The sequence below is a fragment of the Helobdella robusta genome, assembly GCF_000326865.2.
Source record: "Helobdella robusta unplaced genomic scaffold HELROscaffold_7, whole genome shotgun sequence".
Classification (NCBI taxonomy): Eukaryota; Metazoa; Annelida; class Clitellata; order Rhynchobdellida; family Glossiphoniidae; genus Helobdella; species Helobdella robusta.
Window position 1 is genome coordinate 1,819,188 of NW_008705398.1, and position 19,229 is coordinate 1,838,416.

General features: G+C 33.5%; 2 protein-coding genes across 2 annotated transcripts in view; one reads left to right on the forward strand and one right to left on the reverse strand.

Annotated features, from left to right (window-relative positions):
- Positions 1-746: 746 nt before the first annotated feature.
- On the forward strand, positions 747-2,536 carry HELRODRAFT_164810 (hypothetical protein; the record flags this gene model as incomplete). Its single annotated transcript, XM_009030771.1, has 3 exons — positions 747-807; positions 1,314-1,469; positions 2,349-2,536. The coding sequence occupies 3 exons, from the start codon at positions 747-749 to the stop codon at positions 2,534-2,536; spliced, it is 405 nt and encodes a 134-aa protein (XP_009029019.1).
- A 920-nt stretch (positions 2,537-3,456) lies between these two features.
- HELRODRAFT_164811 (hypothetical protein) overlaps positions 3,457-19,229 on the reverse strand; it is a gene marked incomplete at both ends in the record, with an annotated part of 33,284 nt that continues 17,511 nt past the window's right edge. The window contains 48 exons of the mRNA XM_009030772.1: positions 3,457-3,507; positions 3,760-3,938; positions 4,059-4,173; positions 4,609-4,736; positions 4,898-5,070; positions 5,387-5,534; positions 5,588-5,787; positions 5,931-6,039; positions 6,124-6,323; positions 6,484-6,592; positions 6,739-6,941; positions 7,095-7,203; positions 7,326-7,525; positions 7,733-7,841; positions 7,924-8,123; positions 8,219-8,327; positions 8,460-8,659; positions 8,817-8,925; positions 9,027-9,226; positions 9,337-9,445; positions 9,699-9,898; positions 10,095-10,203; positions 10,296-10,495; positions 10,644-10,761; positions 10,844-11,043; positions 11,124-11,232; positions 11,721-11,920; positions 12,094-12,202; positions 12,319-12,521; positions 12,668-12,776; positions 12,941-13,140; positions 13,308-13,416; positions 13,568-13,767; positions 13,977-14,085; positions 14,186-14,385; positions 14,707-14,815; positions 14,940-15,139; positions 15,521-15,629; positions 15,759-15,958; positions 16,402-16,510; positions 16,604-16,803; positions 16,940-17,048; positions 17,137-17,336; positions 17,554-17,662; positions 17,940-18,136; positions 18,348-18,456; positions 18,597-18,796; positions 19,104-19,212. Of these exons, the coding sequence (XP_009029020.1) occupies positions 3,457-3,507; positions 3,760-3,938; positions 4,059-4,173; positions 4,609-4,736; positions 4,898-5,070; positions 5,387-5,534; positions 5,588-5,787; positions 5,931-6,039; positions 6,124-6,323; positions 6,484-6,592; positions 6,739-6,941; positions 7,095-7,203; positions 7,326-7,525; positions 7,733-7,841; positions 7,924-8,123; positions 8,219-8,327; positions 8,460-8,659; positions 8,817-8,925; positions 9,027-9,226; positions 9,337-9,445; positions 9,699-9,898; positions 10,095-10,203; positions 10,296-10,495; positions 10,644-10,761; positions 10,844-11,043; positions 11,124-11,232; positions 11,721-11,920; positions 12,094-12,202; positions 12,319-12,521; positions 12,668-12,776; positions 12,941-13,140; positions 13,308-13,416; positions 13,568-13,767; positions 13,977-14,085; positions 14,186-14,385; positions 14,707-14,815; positions 14,940-15,139; positions 15,521-15,629; positions 15,759-15,958; positions 16,402-16,510; positions 16,604-16,803; positions 16,940-17,048; positions 17,137-17,336; positions 17,554-17,662; positions 17,940-18,136; positions 18,348-18,456; positions 18,597-18,796; positions 19,104-19,212 (7,295 nt within the window). The remainder of the gene's footprint in view (positions 3,508-3,759; positions 3,939-4,058; positions 4,174-4,608; positions 4,737-4,897; positions 5,071-5,386; positions 5,535-5,587; positions 5,788-5,930; positions 6,040-6,123; positions 6,324-6,483; positions 6,593-6,738; positions 6,942-7,094; positions 7,204-7,325; positions 7,526-7,732; positions 7,842-7,923; positions 8,124-8,218; positions 8,328-8,459; positions 8,660-8,816; positions 8,926-9,026; positions 9,227-9,336; positions 9,446-9,698; positions 9,899-10,094; positions 10,204-10,295; positions 10,496-10,643; positions 10,762-10,843; positions 11,044-11,123; positions 11,233-11,720; positions 11,921-12,093; positions 12,203-12,318; positions 12,522-12,667; positions 12,777-12,940; positions 13,141-13,307; positions 13,417-13,567; positions 13,768-13,976; positions 14,086-14,185; positions 14,386-14,706; positions 14,816-14,939; positions 15,140-15,520; positions 15,630-15,758; positions 15,959-16,401; positions 16,511-16,603; positions 16,804-16,939; positions 17,049-17,136; positions 17,337-17,553; positions 17,663-17,939; positions 18,137-18,347; positions 18,457-18,596; positions 18,797-19,103; positions 19,213-19,229) is intronic.

The following is a 19,229-nucleotide window of genomic DNA, read 5'->3' on the forward strand; positions in this document are numbered from 1 at the left end:
GTATACATGTCGGTGTCGGTGTACATACATGCAACAAGATAGTTCGTTTTAACGGAGATCGTGTTCTTCAATTTTTTTGTTGAAGTACATCGTTTGCTTAGCAAATTTTTATTAAATACTTTAGTTGCGTTTACCATTTTAATTCCAAAGTTTTGTAGTTCAATTTGAATAAAAAGGTCGCTTATTATTTGCATGCCTGATGGTTGTCGTCTTATAATAGATAAAGCATTAACTAGCTACTGTAGGCCAGGCTATTTAAAACTTTGTCTGAACATAATGAAGACCATTAAACAAAATATAACAACCCAAGTCACAAAGGTGATGAAAGGGTTTGATAAATTGTACAATATATCAACGCAGCCTCATTAAAACAACTAACAGCTCTGCTTGATATTTTTATGGGTTGTTAAAAAGTTTTCTGTTGTTGAGAGAGTTGTGTGCATCATCTGTTCGCCGCATCTTTCTGAGAAGATGGTAGCAAGACAACATGATCGATATTGTTATAACGCACTGTATCGATCGCAGCCTATCATAACAACAAACCTCTCGTTGCTACTTCTCAGTTCATGAGCTCTCTGGCCGTTGAAGGGTTAAGCTTATTTTGGTGAGAAATTAATACATTGCGTAATATCTCTTAAATTGAAAAATCCTTTTAAATAGATTATTTGAATAAATAATTATATTTTTAATAAAAAAAAAATAATATTGAATGAGTTTTTAAAAAGCAGAATTTTTCTAGAGTGGACATGGAGGAAGCACCACTAGCGGAAACGATGGAGAAGAAGGAGTCCTACAAGTCGACTGAAGGTGATCATCCTCCATAATACAATCATTCAGCTATTCTATCCAAAATATGATACATTATTTAAAACTCTAAGCCTAATGTTTTAAATTATAAATATTATCTCACACGAATAATTGAAATATTTCTTAATTTCAACTTTATCACAGCTCAGAGTGTTTCTTTAACTTAAACGACTTACTAGCTACCGTTATTTTTATTCAACTTCCAATATAATTGACTGCAAAATTTTTATCGCACTGATCTACCATCGCTCCTTGTCCATTTTCATTTTGCCGAATGTTGACTGTTTTAAACATTTCCTTTTCAAATAAATTGTAGAACGGTTTATTTATTTTTATTATAATTTATATAGTTATAATATTATAGTAATACAAATTTAAAATAATATAAAACTTTTTAAATGATTCAATACCAAATTATGTTAAATCTATCAAATGATCATCGGCGATTGGGCGATTAATTGAATAATTAATCGATTATACTTATTTATTTAATTAATTAATTGTAGAAAGCGAAAAAGTGACGATATCAAGCGCGAAAGAAGCCAATGAAGCGACTGCAAGCAATGGAAAGCCGAAAGATTTTGTCCCTGCCATCATGTTATCGTGCTTCCTCTTCTGGACATGCGGAATGCTGTTTGGGTTGATTGCCATGGTTTTAGCAGGTGGGCAGTTTCAGTATTTACCACTACTTCAGCTATTAGTGTTTGGTATTTTGAGATAATTTTTCGAGTTCAATTGTAATAATTTATTACAATTTTTTTTAAATCAATAAGCGAAATTTTGAAGGTTATATATCGTTATTTAATCAAGATTTTACGCTAATAAGATTTTTTTCCATCACAAACGAAGAAAATGTCGTCTGTTCTAAATTGAAAAAACTAAGTTTTTTACAATCTGAAAATAAATGTAAGAAAGAAAACGCAAACAATGTTATTTAAGTAATGGTAATGAAAAAGAAGAAATTTTCATATGGAAAAATTACCAGACAAATATTTCTTATAATTATTGATCTGTTTGAGGTTTGCGTATTTAGCATGCATCATTATATCGGCTTGCTGTTAGCGGCTTTTTAGTCAGGCTGAAGTTTAGCTCGCGAAATTAGATTGTAGAATGTATATGTCACCCAGTGGAAAATAAGTGCCGTCATCCTGAACCTTTCTTACATGTTATTAAGTTTTAAAAATTCTTTAAATCTCACGTCTCCTTTCTGCAAACCTCGAACGTGATTCAACATTTATTTCAAATCTAAACTCTGCTGTATCTAAATTTAAAATTGGCAAGCGATATTTAATTTTTACCGGAAAATTAATTTTAAAATAATTAAAATCGTGATTGTTAAATATAATCAGGCAATGATCTAGCTCAGAGAGCCTTGTCAACCAATGACCTGGACCATTTTTCACATCAGATTTCAATTTGTCATACATACGCGTTTCATTCAAAACTCCGTCAATTTAATAACGTCAACATATTTGCTTAATTTATTAGACATCACCAGATTTGAATAACTCATTCCAGTATTATTCAACCATTTCTTGCAGTCATCGGTCACTACATCGGCAGGGGTGGCAACCAACACACGGCAGGAAAGTACCTGAAGGCCTCCTACATTGTGTCCGTTGTGGGAATCATCGTCTTCTTCGTCCTGGCCATCATCTTCCTAATCTTCTGGTCCAAACTTGAAGAGCAGGAGAAGAAAAATAACACCTTGAGTGTGTATCCATTTTAATGATCTGAAATTAAACTACACTTGAATTTATTATTAAAACTGATTTACTTTTGAACCAAAAATTTTTTTTTTCATTAGATTGATTACAAAAACTAACTGGTGAAAGATAGTTTTATTTGTGTTCACTTCCGATCTGAAATTAAATAATTCAATTTATTACTGAATAAAAAACATCTGCTTAAGAACTCGGTTTTTTTAAGAACAATTTAGCGCACATGTCTTGCTCACTTCTTATTTCAATAACGATTTCTATATTAAAACCAGTATGTTTTATACAAGTTCAAGGAGGTGGACTGAATTCAAATTTGGCAGAAATTTCTGTTGGATGGGTGGTGGGCTGAAACAACTGCAAATCAAAAAATACATGGTCATTTACACTGTGCAGACTTTTTTAAATCTTAAACAAAATCGTCAAACAAATCAATTGCGATGCGTGGCTCAGTTGACGAACAACAAGAGAGAGAGAGAGAGAGAGAGAGGGAGAGAGAGGGAGAGAGAGGGAGAGAGAGAGAGGGAAGAGAGGAGAGAGAAAACAGAAAAAGAGAACGAATGAACGAATGATAATAAATAAAAATGAAAATGATAGGAGAGAATTACAAAATAATATTATATTATTATTAAGTTATTCAGACTACTTACTCAACGTTTGTAATTATGATAAATGTAGTTATTAAAGATTCGCGCGCACACTCTATTGATTATATCAGTCATAATTTTCAAGCTGTCGACCGCCAACAAGAACAGTGGTACATTAGAGATGCTATTAGTCTTAAATGGCTGAATACAGCAACGTCCTTTCAAGTTTTGTGGACATGTCTTTCAAAAAATATTTGTTTCCAATTGTTGCATTGATAAATTGTTAACCAGTCAAAAAGCTTTCAAATAAATTTTTGAAATTTTTTTACCCTTTTTATTGTTTTTCAATCTACTTCATTAAAAAATAGATACAAATTTTTAAACAAAACACTGGCCTGTGCGGAAAAAATAAATTAGACGATTTTTTAATGTGGTTGCAATAATCGTGTCAAACTAAAATCGAATTATAACAAATCGTTTCTATTACATCGTTGGCAAAAAAATCTAATGTTTGAAAGTATCAATAGAAAATCATTTCAAAAGTTTTGAATGAAAAAAATTGATTAATGGGCAGTTCATTTTCTGCAGACGAATGAATATATTCCTTCATCATCATCTCGCATATTCTCGATGCATAACGAATGAACCTTCCCATCAAAACTGTGCCCTAATCTGTACCTGTGAATGTCTGGATGGTTGTCATCTAGCAGATCACCATTCCTAAACCAGCCTACGTTGAGACTTGCTTCGTTCAACTTTATCTGAAATCTTGCTACCAGCTTCGTCAATGTCACATCTTCTTTCATGACTTTTTGTTTGTTTAGCTCTGTTTTTGGCGAAAATGTTTTTTTTTCATTTAAAAAAATTTCTTTATTTAATATTTGATAGTATGTTTTTGTATGTTATCTAAATATTTAATCTGAAGCGATTTTAAAGCGGTATGAACCTTGTCTGAAGAAGTAGTCAGAACTGAAACTGGCGTCCCAATTGCTCAGCAGAGGTTCACCGTCAGCTTTTGTGCCGTAATAAACTTTCTTCAAGATCCATCGCTTCTGCAGAGGCTAAAGTGCATGGAACAACATTTTTACTAAATTATCCCATGAATATCCATGCTATGAACTTTCATTTTAGATTTTTTGAAATATTTTATTAATTTTACCATTTTTTAAAAATATTGTTTCAACTTATGGAAAGTCGTACTAAATATTGCCTTTGAAAGCATGAAATATTTTTATTTAGTCCCAATTTACATAGTTTTAAAATAACAGTAGAAGGATATAATAAGGTCGATTACACTTCTCCCAAGTTCAGAGAAATCCACAATACACAAACAACGCATATGAATACGTGCTAAACGACGCATCACACACGAAGCATGTGATAAGCGGAGAATTTTCGGACCCATCGAACCAGGTCACAGTGCGCACTGCGAAACAAAACCAGTCGCCTCAAGCACTAGGCCATCACGCACCTGTGCTATAATTTTTTTAAATTACCTTAGCTGTTTTGACGTTTGGTATGGGGACCTTCATGTAGTGCAGTAAGTATTTGGTGCACAACATTTCAAACACGACATCTCCATCGAATTTCGTTGTCGACAACCTCTGAGTTGAAATTTCTGTCTCTGAAGTTTCAATTAAATTCAGGTCATAAATTTGTTTGAAATTTGAATAATCTACTGATTTAAGTTATATTTACATTGATGTACATTACGATTACATTACTAATAAAAATAAATTTTCATTGAAGTTATAAACTTCGGAAACAATTTTATTCCCAAATAACCAGTAACAGCCAGCTCAGCGCAAGAAGACAACTCCTCGAATCCATTGTAAGAACGCACCCTGTACACACCTACGTCATCTTTGTTTACGTTCAATATTTGTAACCGATGTTCCCTTCCTGAGTTCGTTATTCTTATTCTCGATGATTCTTCCAGAGGTTCGTCGTTTTTGAACCTTTTTTCGTGAAGTTTTTTTTACAGACTTATAAAAATTGGATGGAAAGTTGAAGATTTATTGAACAAAAACAATTTGAATGCAAATAAACACCAATTTGATCTTTAAATAGAAATGGGTTATTATCAGCATTTTAATTTCCAAATTTATGTTACAGATTTGCTTGGCGCATTTAAAAAATAAAGGTTTAAAAAAATATAAAATGATTTATAACGGAAAAATAACTTAAAACAAAGTAGGGGTGAGATAATATTACTTCGTCACTTAACACAGTAATAGTTTTAAAATAAAATAAAATTACAAAAAGATAAAAAACCATTGAATTTTCGGGATTGGTTTGCCAGTCACTTTGGCAACGAAGTCAGCATTTTGGCCGGCTTGAACCGTGAGGTTGGCTAGTTCAACTTCATATGCCATGCTCTCTTCACACGAAAGAGGTTTATCTTCAAAAATGTCAAAATAATCTGTGAAATTACATGCAGAAAAATTATTCTAAAAATGAGCAAACCCTAATCACCTTCTATAGACAGCTTGGCTGTGGCAGATAATTTATTTGCAATATTAGTGACCATGACTTCAATTTCTCCTGCACTTGAGGCTGTTGCTTTATCAAAAATGAGTGTTTGCTTGATGGTGAAGACATCCTCATTGTCCACCTCACTTTCTTCTTGCAATGATATATCATCAGTGAATGATATGAGGGAACCTTTGTGCTTCCTGTTGTAAGTTTAATTTATAGTTTAGCTCATTGATTTGAAAAGTTATGTGATCAAGTTAGTTCATTGATGTGAAAAAAGAATTTTTTTTAATTTGTAGAGAACTAGACAATTGAAAAAATACAGACAGTTAAAAGCGCAAACCATTCGATATAAGGTTTTGGATGACCAGAAACAACGCAGACGAATCTAGCACTGTCTCCATCAAATACTCTGAGGTCACTTGGTTTGGTCAAAAATTCTAGTGAACTGCCTGCTAGTGAAAATTCCATTTGAAAGGTTAATTGTTTTAAATTTATCATGAAACTATGATTTGATATCAATACGAATAACGTACGTTTGGCTATTAAACTGCAAGACGCGGCAACATCACCCGCCAAATTAGAAGCAACAACCTGGACTTCCCCCTCATCATCTGCAGTTACATTCGTTATTACAATCGTCTGATGAACAATGGAGACGTCATTCTTATCTGTCACTATTGTTTCTTCTTTTATTATTCTATCGTTGAACTTTATTGGACGGCCGTTCGCTAACCTTTAACAAATTGTTTTGCAGAATGAGTATTTATATGTTTTTTATCTCTATCATAAGTAAGGTATAGACATGTTTGAAATATTTCACGTGCTTTACATGTATGACATTTTATTCAAACAATCATGACAAACAGTGTAAATGAAAATAAAAAGTTACAAACCACTTTATATCCGGTTTCGGGTAGCCAGAAATGATGCAGTGGAAAATGGCCCTGTTATTTGCATCAACCAGGCAGTCTTTTGGTTTCTCAACAAACTGTATTGACTTGACTAGTGGTAATGAACGAATAGACTAAGATTTTGTGTTTAATATGAGTCATCTTTTTAAAAATAAGCATTATTATTCATGTAATGGAATTTTTTTGTAAAACGAGCCTAATAAATAAATAAAATATTCGTATATTATTATCGGTCACCTCTGACGACAACTGTTAAAGAGCAAGATGTGGAAATTGTTTCGTATGAGTTGGAAGCAACCACTTCAACTCTGCCAGCATCCGCAACAGTAACTTTTTTAATGATCAGGGTCTGCTCAACAATGTATTCATCTCTGACATTGGTAATTTTTTCTTCCACTTTGATTCGATCATCGGTTTTTATTTGGTTGTTGTTGATTTGCCTAAGATGGTTTCAGAAAAAAATTTCTTTTGAAGATTAGAGAAATAAACAGTTTTCATGAATAGAATGCGAAAATGTTGGTTAATAAATTAATTTTGCCGGAAGATACGGAAGATATTAAGAATATTATATAGAATCAGCAATGTTTGCGGACCAGTCAATTATCGGTTTTGGAGATCCAGATGCAAGACAATTAAAAGCAACATAGTCGTCGTTGTAGACTGTTGCATCAGACGGATTCTTTAGGAACTGCAGAGATTTCACTGAAAACAAAATTTTAGAAGCATTTTTACAAAAATTTATTTCGTGTCTATCTCTTAACAGTATTTTTAATAGTATAGCACATTGATATTTAAAGTAGACATTGTAAACTGATGATATTGACTTTTGACATTCAGTGTGGCGGTTGCAGCTATTTTTCCCGTCAAGTTAGAAGCGACAATCTGGATTTTTCCTTCGTCTGCTGATGTCAACTTATTGATAACAATTGCATGCCTGATGACTGTTATGTTGTCCTGGTCGATGGTCGTTGTCTCCTGTTTTGATATTCTGTCGTTCAACTCAATCGCCTGTCCGTTTAATAGCCTGCAATGGGAAAGGTTAGCAAGTTGCTTATGTGTTAACTGTTTAGAAGTGAATTGAATAATAATAATCCTTTTGTTTGAACACTGAAAAACTGGCATTTTTCCGTTAAAATTAAAATATTCTAAAAACTGAAACATTAAAATTAATTAATTTTTAGTTTAAAAAAAATTGAAAAAATTCATTGTTAAAAAATATGCATAATCAAACCAGCGAATATCTGGACGAGGTAATCCAGAAACAGAGCAACCGAACGTAGCACTTTCACCGACAAAAGAAATGACGTTTTCAGGTTTTTCCAGAAATTTTAGGGATTTCACTAGTTGAAAATTTACACGTTCACAAAATTATAAAGTCAAAACGTCAAGTTTGTTAGTCAATTGTTTATTTAAAAACAATACCGTGGACAGTCAAAATGGAAGAGACCGAGATATTTCCGCTGGAATTAGAAGCAACCACTTGAACAAGCCCCGCATCAGCTGGAGTGATCTTCGTTATTACAATCGTCTGTTCAACCGTGTATACGTCTTCATCGCCTGTAACGATCTTTTCTTCCTTTGATATTCTGTCATCATATTTTATTGGCCTTCCATTGATTTCCCTAAAAACAGTGTTATAATTTGACATTAAAATAATCAACTAAGAATAAAATAGGTTATAACACAAATGATTTCATTTGGAACGAACTGCACCAACCAGTTGATAATCGGCTTAGGATGTCCAGACACGATGCAACTGAACGTGGCATTGTCATCCTTGTAAGCCGTCACGTCGTTTGGTTTCTTTAAGCACTTCAGCGATCCGACTGCATTAAAAATTGTATTGTAATAACTTGTAATAAAACCAGGCACGATGATAAAATTCAGAGCAATCAAAGCAAAAACATTTTGAACGAAAGATTAAACCACATGATAACATACAGTTCATCGCTTGCAACCTTTCACGTTCAGAATTGCCCTGGCAGATATCTCCCCCTTCAAATTGGAGGCAACAACCTGAAACTCCCCCTCATCTTCTGCAGTTACTTCACTGACGACCACCACCTGCTTCACGATGTATGCACCTCCATTGTCCTCCTCTACTGTTTCTTGCTGCTTGATTCTGTCGCTGAATTTCATGAGACGACCTTGATATAACCTGTTTTGAATACATTCAAATAGATAAACTAAAATATTGTTAAACATGCATCCATTGGACTATATCGCCGAAAAACATTTGATAGGCCATCGATGTAGTGTAATAGGTTAAAAAGAAAATTTTGGTTTAAAATTCGTAATGCATTCCTTCTGCTAACCAACATATATCCGGTTTTGGTAGTCCTGAAACTTTACAAATAAAAGTAGCTTGGCTACCGAGGGTGACTGTTAAGCCAATTGGTTTTTCCATGAACATGATTGTCATTTCTGAATGAAAACATTTTTTAAGAATGTCATACATGCCCAATAACCTAGTTGAAAAATATTCACGCTTAAAAACGTTCATGTAAAATGGCTAACACAATCACCTTTAACGATTAACTTGCATGACGCATCGAGTTTTCCTGCCAAATTGGAAGCCACAACCTGAACTTCCCCTTCATCTTCTGTGGTCACTTTCGTGATGACGATAGTCTGCTGGATAATGGAAAGGTCATTCCTGTCTGTATCTGTTGACTCCTGCATTATTATTCTGTCGCTGAACTTTATTGGCCGTCCGTTCAACAACCTTTCAATTTTATGATTTTAATGAACAATTCATGCGATATCAAAATTTTTGTAATCTTTTCAGTTCACTTTTTTAAATTAAGGTTGTGTAATTGATAAGCATCGACTAACCACAATAGATCGGGCTTTGGTGATCCTGACAGAACACAACTGATAGTCGCGACATGATCAGTGTACACTTTCATGTCACCAGGTTTTTCCAAGAATTTCAAACTCTTAACTTTCAGCGAATATCAATTTAGAAGTTTAGTGTTCTATCATAAATATTGAAGAAAATATTGAAAAATTGAAAGTTTTTAGTTTTGCTGACACTACGATATATATCAAGCTTCAAATTTTTATTGTAGGCATGCACAAATCTGACAATGGTTCACACAGAAAAGAATATGAATAAACTTTCAACGTGAACTACTTACTAATGATGAATATTAACGGTAGCCAAAATAAATGTTAGTTTACTATCAATGTTTAACCTTTGACTCGCAACAAGGAGGATTTAGAAAGTTTTCCACTGGAGTTTGAAGCAACCACTTGGATTTCTCCGGCATCAGATGGAGTAATTTTTTTGATTACAACTGTCTGTTTGACGGTGCATTCATATTTGTCACCAGTACTTATTTTTTCTTCCATGTTTATTCGGTCATTGTAGATTATTGGTTTTTCATTTATTTGCCTGGGTTGAAAAATTTCTTTTTAATTGAGGTTGACCTCAACAACTCTTTCTCTTATTTTGAGACACAAAATATTTGATTCAAAAGGTCAGCTAAATTTTTATATTCAGTAGTTTTTCAATGAAAAAATTATTTTCACTGTAAATTGTCATGATTTAAAGTATTTATTCAACTTCAACTATCTGAGAAACAGCTGACCATTCGAGGAATGCTCTTGGATATCCAGACACAACGCAAATGAAAACAGCATCGTCGTCATCGTAGGCTGTCACGTTTGTGGGCTCTTGTATGAACTTCAGAGATTTGACTGCCGCATTTTTTGATGGAAGAGGAATCTCATGCAACAATTGTAAATTTAAAAAATCAATAATAGGTCGCAAACAATTTTTGCGTCGGTACCTTTTACTTCCAGCTTTCCAATAGCAAATATTTTCCCGGCGGAACTTGAAGCGACGACTTGAACTTCTCCGGCGTCTTCTGCTGTAACATTTTTGTATGTGGCCGTGTGCTTGATGATGAACATGCCTTCTTCGTCGAGATCTGCTGTTTCGTGCAATTTCACTCGATCGCTCAATTTTATAGTTTGTCCGTGTTGTAGCCTGCCATTATTCAGAATGGTTAACCATTTAAACAATGTCCGCATGGTAATAGATTCATGTTCCAAATTATGTTCGTAGGAAAGACAATAAATTAAATAAAAGATGAATACTGATGTTATTTAAAAAGGACAAAATGTATTCAATGTACCACGCGAACCACTTAACATCCGGCCTCGGAAATCCAGAAACAACGCAAATGAAATCTACATCGTCGCCACTTTCGACCGCCATATCAACTGGTTTCACCAAAAAGTTTATTGACGTATCTATGTTGGATGAAGATTATATTGATCTGTCATTTAAACTATTTTTTCACAATTTAAATTATTTACACGTCTGATAAATAACCTTTGACATATAAAATGCAGGATGCATCGATATCTCCCGCCAAATTTGAAGCAACAACCTTGACCTCCCCCTTATCTTCTGCAGTTATTTTCGTGATGACAACCGTCTGTTGGACAATTGTTATGTCGTTCATCTCGATTCTCATCGACTCTTGCAATAATATTCTGTCGCTGAACTTCAACGGTTGACCATTCAGTAACCTTGAGAAGTTATTTCGAAAAAGTCCAATGTGATGAAAGAAGAGTGAGCATTAACTTTTTTTATAAAAACGTTCCCCAACCATTTCGTGTTCGGTTTTGGATATCCAGAAACAACGCAGCTCACAGTAGAGCATTGACCGACAAACGAAGAAACGTCGTTTGGTTTTTCCAAAAATTGCAGAGACTTAACTGAAAATGAAAAATCAGTTGTTATTTTTTATATAAAATTTTGTAAACAGTTGGCGAAATGGCAAGTTTGAAAGACACCTCTACACAAATAGTTTTTTAAGTTTTAAAGAAAGCCGACTAACGAGATAAAAAAAACATTATTATGATCGTTATTTTTTTATACTATATTTTATATTTTAAGTTCAAATTTGTGACAGTTGAGTGAGCAAATGTGATAAAAAACAATATAAGATAAAAAATATTTTAGACCTACTAAATTAAACCAATTTTATTTTCAATTTTTAGAACCTAGATTTTACTGGTTTATCAGCAGCTAATAATATATTACCGTATAGAGTAGTTAATGAAAAATAAAATGTTGTAAATTGTTAAAAGTATCAGATTACACCTTTTATAAATAACAACATATTCTAAATAAACCAAATAAATAAAAACATAAAATGGTAAATGTGGCAAGTGATAAAAACTAAAAATCAAACGAAAATCACTTTTAACGGTCAATGAAGAGGAAGAGGAAATGGATGCAGAGGAATTGGACGCAACAACTTGCACCTCCCCTGCATCAGATGGAGTGATCTTTTTGATGACAACTGTCTGTTTGATGGCAAAGACATTTTCATCAGAGGTGTCCACTTTTTCTTCCAATGTAATCTTATCACTGAATTTTATTTTCCTCCCATTGACATGCCTGTTTTGTGTTTATGTAAAATAGCTGGATCAAAACGTGGCAGTTTCAATTATTACCGGTAAAACGTAGATGAAATCATTTGTTGTCATGAATGAAGCCAAATTCAAATAGTTTTACTTACGAAGAAAGGTAGGGTATATTTACGTAATTTTCCTATACTAATGTCAACTAACCAGTTGATAAGAGGTTTTGGATATCCCGATACAACACATGTAAATGTTGCATCATCTCCGTTAAATGACGTCACATCCAGTGGCTCCTCCAAAAAATTCAACGCTTTTACTGAAAATTGTTCACGAATTAAATCATTTTTCGAAAATAAATATGAATAATTCATTGTAATTATAAAACTGTAAATATTTTTTTTTTTATAAATTAATCGTTTTTTTTATTTTTACTTTTAACATTAAGAAGTGCACTGGCTGATATTACTATCTCCTTCGAATTGGAAGCAAAGACTTCAACGACCCCCTCATCTTCAGCAGTTACTTCACTGATGACCACCACCTGCTTCACGATGGATGCACCTTCATTGCCCTCCTCTACCGTTTCCTGTCGCTTGATTCTGTCACTGAACTCCATGGGACGACCTCGATGCTGCCTGCGTTGGGATCACTTTCGAAATTAAAAATAGTTTCTTAGCACTTGATGACACAAAAACAGAACTAATTGAATTTTAAGATACAATTTCAAGATAGTTGAAATATTTTAATAATCTTTGAAAAATAATTTAATGAAGCTTTGCACCATATGATATCCGGTCTTGGATATGCTGAAAGAGAGCAATTAAATTCAACCCTGTCGCCATCTACAGCTGTTTTGTCCGTTGGCCCCTCCAAGAATTCCAGAGTCACTTCTTAAACGAAAATGTTAAAAAGTGTTCACAGTTACAAATAGTATGAAACATTTTCAAAAGGTTTCAAAGAGTTTTTCATCACAAATGTTCCTGATTGTAACAATTTTATAGAAACGTTAACCCGCTTGTTTTTTTTTACTTTTTTACCTTTATCTCTAGCTTACCTTTAGCAAACAATTTACAGGCTGCAGTGATCTTCCCCACCAAATTAGAAGCCACAACCTTGACCTCCCCCTCATCTTCTGCAGTTACTTTCGTGATGACGATCGTCTGCTGGACAATCGATACGTCATTTCTGTCTGTTTCTATCGACTCTTGCAATATTATTCTGTCGCTGAACTTCAACGGGCGATCGTTCAACGACCTTTGATATTTGTTTGATGAATAGTTTTAAAAAGTCAGCTTTTTATCACTTTTTTAACGGATCAACAAGTTAAGTCACGCTTGATTATTAATAAATAAATGATTGAAAAACTGAAAACTTGAAAAACAAGAAAGTGTTTTCATAATTTTCAAAGCGTTAACGCATACCAAACTATATCTGGCCTTGGATACCCTGCAACGATGCAACTGATTGTAGCGTTCTGGTTGATGTGTGCTGTAATGTCACCTGGCTTTTCACAGAATTTCAATGATTTCGCTGTAAACATGTGACAACAATTTGAATTTGTAAATTTCTTTCACACCTTTTTTTTGAACTGTTTCAAAAATGTAAAATTGCTAAAATGAAATACTTTCAAATACTTTTTGCATAAAAAAAAAGTAAACAAAATATTTTTAGTTTAGACTACCTCTCACTACCAACGTGGAAAATGTGGAAATTTCTCCCGAGGAGTTAGATGCAACAACTTGAATCTTCCCAGAATCGGTTGGAGCAATCTTCTTGATAAGAATTGCTTGCTCGATAGTGCATGCATGTTCGTCATCGGTAACTTTTTGTTCTTTCCTGCTTATTTTATTGTCGTATTGCACTGGCTTTTCGTCTATTAGCCTGAGGTTAGTAGAAGGGAGAATTATAATAATGCCGAATTTTCATTTTATACTTTGCATTTTTAATAGGTATACAATTTTGTTAATGGAGCAGATTAGTAGAGATTTAATTAATATAATGTAGAATGTAACATTGGGAACTTTTAAGATATTAAAGTTAACAAATACGTTAGACGTGAATAATTTGTCAGTAACAACAAAGATACGAACCAATTTATGAGTGGCCTTGGGTATCCTGACACAACACAACTCAACTCAACGTCATCGCCCTCAGTTGCTGTCACTTCATCCGGCTTGCGCACAAACTTCAAAAATTTCTCTAAAAATTCAATTTAATTTCTATGAAGATTCCATCGTGAAAACATGTTGCTAGACTTTTTAAAAATATTCTGTTATTTTCAAAAATCAAAATTTATCACCTTTCACATTCAACGAAGCATTGGCTGTTAAAATTCCCTTCAAATTGGAGGCAACAACCTGAAGCTCCCCCTCATCTTCTGCAGTTACTTCTCTGACGACCACCACCTGCTTCACGATGAATGCACCTTCATTGTCCTCCTCTACCGTTTCCTGCTGTTTAATTCTGTCGCTGAACTTCATGGGACGACCGCAATGCAGCCTGTTTTTGTTATAAGAAATAATAAGCTTATTAAACAACGGAGGGAATTTTTCCAATTGGTTTTGTTGATAGCAGAGAATCCCAAATTAATACTTAACATTTTTTAGAATGGCTTGTCAATTCTTTACAAATAAACAAACGCTTACAAGCACATTAATCGTCGTCCGTAACCAAATGATACTAAAATATTGATTTCTAATAATGCAACCGCTATTTAAGATACTAGTGCAAGATGTTTTCAACCTGTTTGACCAACTTACTAAACAAAAAATTACAATATGAATTGCTTGCTTAAGGCTAGGTAAAATTATATATAATAACCATGCAACATCTGGTTTTGGATATCCCGACACGATGCATCCGAAACTGGTTCGATGGCCGCTGCATAGTGTTACATTTGATGGCGTCTCCAAAAACTTGATAGATAAAACTGCGTATATAGATACGATTAACCGTTAAACAATTTTTTGTTGGGAGTCAAAAAAAAGTAATTTCGCAATTATCTGCTTAGTTGTATCTTGTTTAGTCCAAACAAATTAAAAAAAATCGAATACCTTTAACTCTCAGTTTGCATGATGAATCGATTTTTCCCGCCAAATTAGAAGCCACAACCTTGACCTCCCCCTCATCTTCTCTGGCCACTTTCGTAATGACGATCGTCTGCTGGACGATGGATACGTCATTCCTGTCTGCCCCTGTTGACTCCTGCAATATTATTCTGTCGCTGAACTTTATTGGCTGACCTCCCAGTAACCTTCATAAGCATGAATGATATACGTTGTAATTTGAAGTGAAATACTGAAAATCTTCAGTTTTGTTTAACGGTGATGGTGATAATGTAAGTATTTAAGTAAGTGAGTAAAATTACGTATATTAAAACATTTGAGTGTCCATATATGAAAAATTTGGTTGTAATGAATGAATATATGTTTTTTTTGAGATGTCTCATTATCTGTACTATCAACCTTTTGTTATTTTATGTTAGTGATTGGGACAAACTGGCATTTTATAATTTGAAAATTTTGAAAATTTTTACGTGTTTTAAGCTTTTTATCATATTTTTGGAATTTAAATAGATAAATAGAAAATATCAATTATAATTTTATAGATAACAATTTTAGCAAATGTTACTAACCAATGTAAAACCGGTTTGGGCTGCCCCGAAACTACAGCACTGAATGTAGCATTGTGATCAGCATAAGCCGTAACATCATTCGGGCTTTCCAAAAATTTCAGAGACTTAACTGCAAAAATTTTGGTGTTTTTTTTCAATTTTTTAACAAAACTTGGTTTTTTATTCGGAACTATTTTTAAGGGAGGGAATGATGAATATTGTGTAATAATTAGTTTCGCTATTAAAATTGACAAAAAACCTTTAACGGTTAACAGAGAAGACGTAGAAATGTTTCCAGCAGCATTAGACGCAACAACTTGAACCTCCCCTGCGTCATTTGGACTGACTTTTTTCATTGATACCGTTTGTTTGATGGTGGAAACATCTCCATTGTTGATGTCAACTTTTTCAACAATTGTTATTCTATCATTCGATTTCAGAGGCTTGCCATTCATATGCCTGGAAATGTATGTAAAACGTTCGTCAAGTTTTCAATCTGTTTTTGTAAAATACCAAATTAAAAAGGATAAAACTCTTAAAAACCACGCTCATCTATTTTTACTCTCTAGTTGCTTATGATTTTAAAAACACCTTAACCTGCCAGAGGTCGTGTGAACAAATTCATACCATTATGAGTTTATCTTATAATTTACTTGCCGAAGCCTTTGTCCTCTTATTTTCTTGTTTTAGTTGTTTCTATCAATTAACTCGTTTTTCGTAATAAAATTTTGCTTTATCAAACTGTGAGCAACACTTTTCCGAAAGCGAGCACGTTAACAAAATCGTCAAGTTGATGTAAGCGTTATAAAAATCTAATATTTTTTTGATATTCTCTTTCCTAAATTCATCTAATGTAGACATTTCAATCATTTGAAATATTGATTATGAAAAACCATACGCACCAGTTGAGCAGCGGTTTTGGAGATGCCAATACCACGCAAGTGAAAGTAGCATCGTCATCGCTGTAAACTGTGGCGTCGACGAGTCTTTCCAAAAATTTCAACAATTTTTCTGCAATTACATTAGACATTAGAGTATAACACTAAGAATGCTGATGTTGCGTTTGAAAAAGTAACAACGATTTTTGTTCATAATGAATATCACCTTTCACATTCAACGAAGCAGTGGCCGTTAAAGTTCCCTTCAAATTGGAGGCAACAATCTGAAGCTCCCCCTCATCTTCTGCAGTTACTTCACTGACGACCACCACCTGCTTCACAATGGATGCACCTTCATTGTCCTCTTCCACTGTTTCATGCTGTTTGATTCTGTCGCTGAATTTCATGGGACGACCGTGCAACAACCTTTTGTTTTTTAAGTTTAATTTTATTAGGGATACTCTATGAGAGATTTTTCGAGATTTATTCAGTAATGAAAACTTTTTTTTACAGTCAACATACTTCTATAAGAATGTAATCGAAATATAAAATTAATTCGAACCATTCAACACTGGGTTTTGGGTGTCCCATTACAACGCAGTTGAATTTCACTTCATCACCACCGTAAGCAAATGAACTCAACGGTTTTTCCAAAAATTGTATCAGCTTTTCTGAAAAAGTGATAAATATTGCTTTCGGTGATATTTGTTATAAATTTAAAAATAATGGGAATTCTTTTGCTAAGATGTTTTATCTAACCTTTGGCTTTTAAGATGCAGAATGTTTGTGTGTTTTTGAAAGAGTTGGAAGCCACGACTTGAACTTCTCCAACATCTTCTGTAGTTACTTCATTGATGAAAACTGTCTGCTTTACGGTGAACACATCATTTGTGTCGGTCTCAATCAACTCTTTCTTGGTTCTTCTGCCGTCAAACTTCAATTCACTCCCGTTAATAAACCTTTTAGCATTTTTTATAAAAATTAAATTTATTCACGCACATTATTTAAATTTAAAATTTGCCTGATTTTTGTTCTTATGAAACCGAAATCTGTTTTTCATTATTATCATATAAATGAAATTGTATAAACTAAAACTAAAAGGTCTCAGCAAGAAATTGTTTTTAATATCAAATGTCATACAATTATATGGGTGAAAAAAAATAAAACAATGCGAACCATTGAATATTTGGCATTGGCAATCCAGAAACAATGCACTCGAATGATGCACCGTCACCAAAATATGTCGTTAAGTCAGTTGGTTTTTTCAAAAATTCTATGGACGCAACTGCAAAAATTGTAAAAATGAAATTGAGTCTGTGGTCCTTTTGTGACGATGGTGTGGTGGTTTTATGGTTCGTAAAGTTTCAACATTCAGGATATTGTTTTTTATTTATTTTTGTCATTAAGCTTTTCGCGATAGTTCCAAATTTTTGGACTAAAAAAATGTAATTATGTATAGTAACAAAAATAGTTTCATTATTAAAAAAAATTTATTTAAACTTCATAAAAAGTTATATTTTTTAAAACATCGGTCACGTCAATCAATAATGTTAGTTGTTTACCTTTTACGATTAATGAAGAAGACGCAGAGGAATTTCCTGTGCTGTTGGAAGCCACTACCTGAACTTCACCTTCGTCGGTCGGTGCGACATTTTTGATGACGATCCTCTGCTTCACTACAAACACATCTTCAACTTCCTCTATTTCCTCTTTCAATTCTATTCTCTCGTTGTATTTTATCAGCTGCCCATTTACGCGCCTGTTTAACGTACGAGGGGAGCGAGTTTAAATCATTTTGGAAATTTCATCATTTGAGAAATATAACAAAAATTATGATTTTCAACATTGTTTTGACTTAACATTTGAAGCTGTATCACTTAATACAATAAATCAAAAATTTGTCTTTTTGATTATGTAAACAAAAATTTCAACATTTTTCAAATCAATTCCAGGTCTTTCAGAATACACACCAAATTAACTCTGGTTTTGGATACCCTGACACGAAACAACTGAAAGGAGCATTGTCTCCATCGTATGCTCTAATGTCCGTCGGTTCAGCAAGAAATTTCAGTGATTTTACTGCAAAACCATGTACAATTGTAATTTTGCAAACTTAAATTTTCAAAATCACTTTGAATTTTTCATTTCAAAACCTCAATTTAGCAACATCAGTATTGTACGAATAAGTTTTGGTGGTAATTATCCTGAAAATTGTTAACCTTTTACTACTAGCGGAGCACTTTTGGAAATCTTGCCAGCAGCGTTGGAAACAACAACCTGAATGTCTCCAGCATCTGATGATCTAACTTCATTTATGGTGATTTTCTGTTTTATTCTGAACGTCCCATCCTCGTTAGTGTCGATTGTCTCTTCCTTTACAATTCTTTCGTCGAATTTCATCGGATTGCCACGGAGCAACCTGTCGGTTTCGTTATGTAAATGTATAATATTTTACCTATTTCACTGTGGAGACAATTTAATAGCTTTGTGTGTGTGATGTGTGTGTGATTGTGCGTGCGTTTGTGCCTCCGATTTATTATAAAAAATATTGCGATACAATTTTTAGCATGCATGTGATGAGTTATTCAAACTAAAATGTTCATCCTCTTAAACGGCTCTTTAATTTTAGTGGTATTTCAGCTAAAATCAAAATTTAAAACAACGATTAAAAATTAAAATCCCGGATTATATTAACAATGAACGAATGTTGGTACAACCGTACGAACCAGTCGAAATCTGGTCGCGGGTATGCACTGACGGTGCACGTGAAAGTTGCGAAATCGTTGTCGCAGGCGGTCACTGCAGATGGAATCTCCAAAATATTTAACAATTTTTCTGAAAAAAAAATTGAT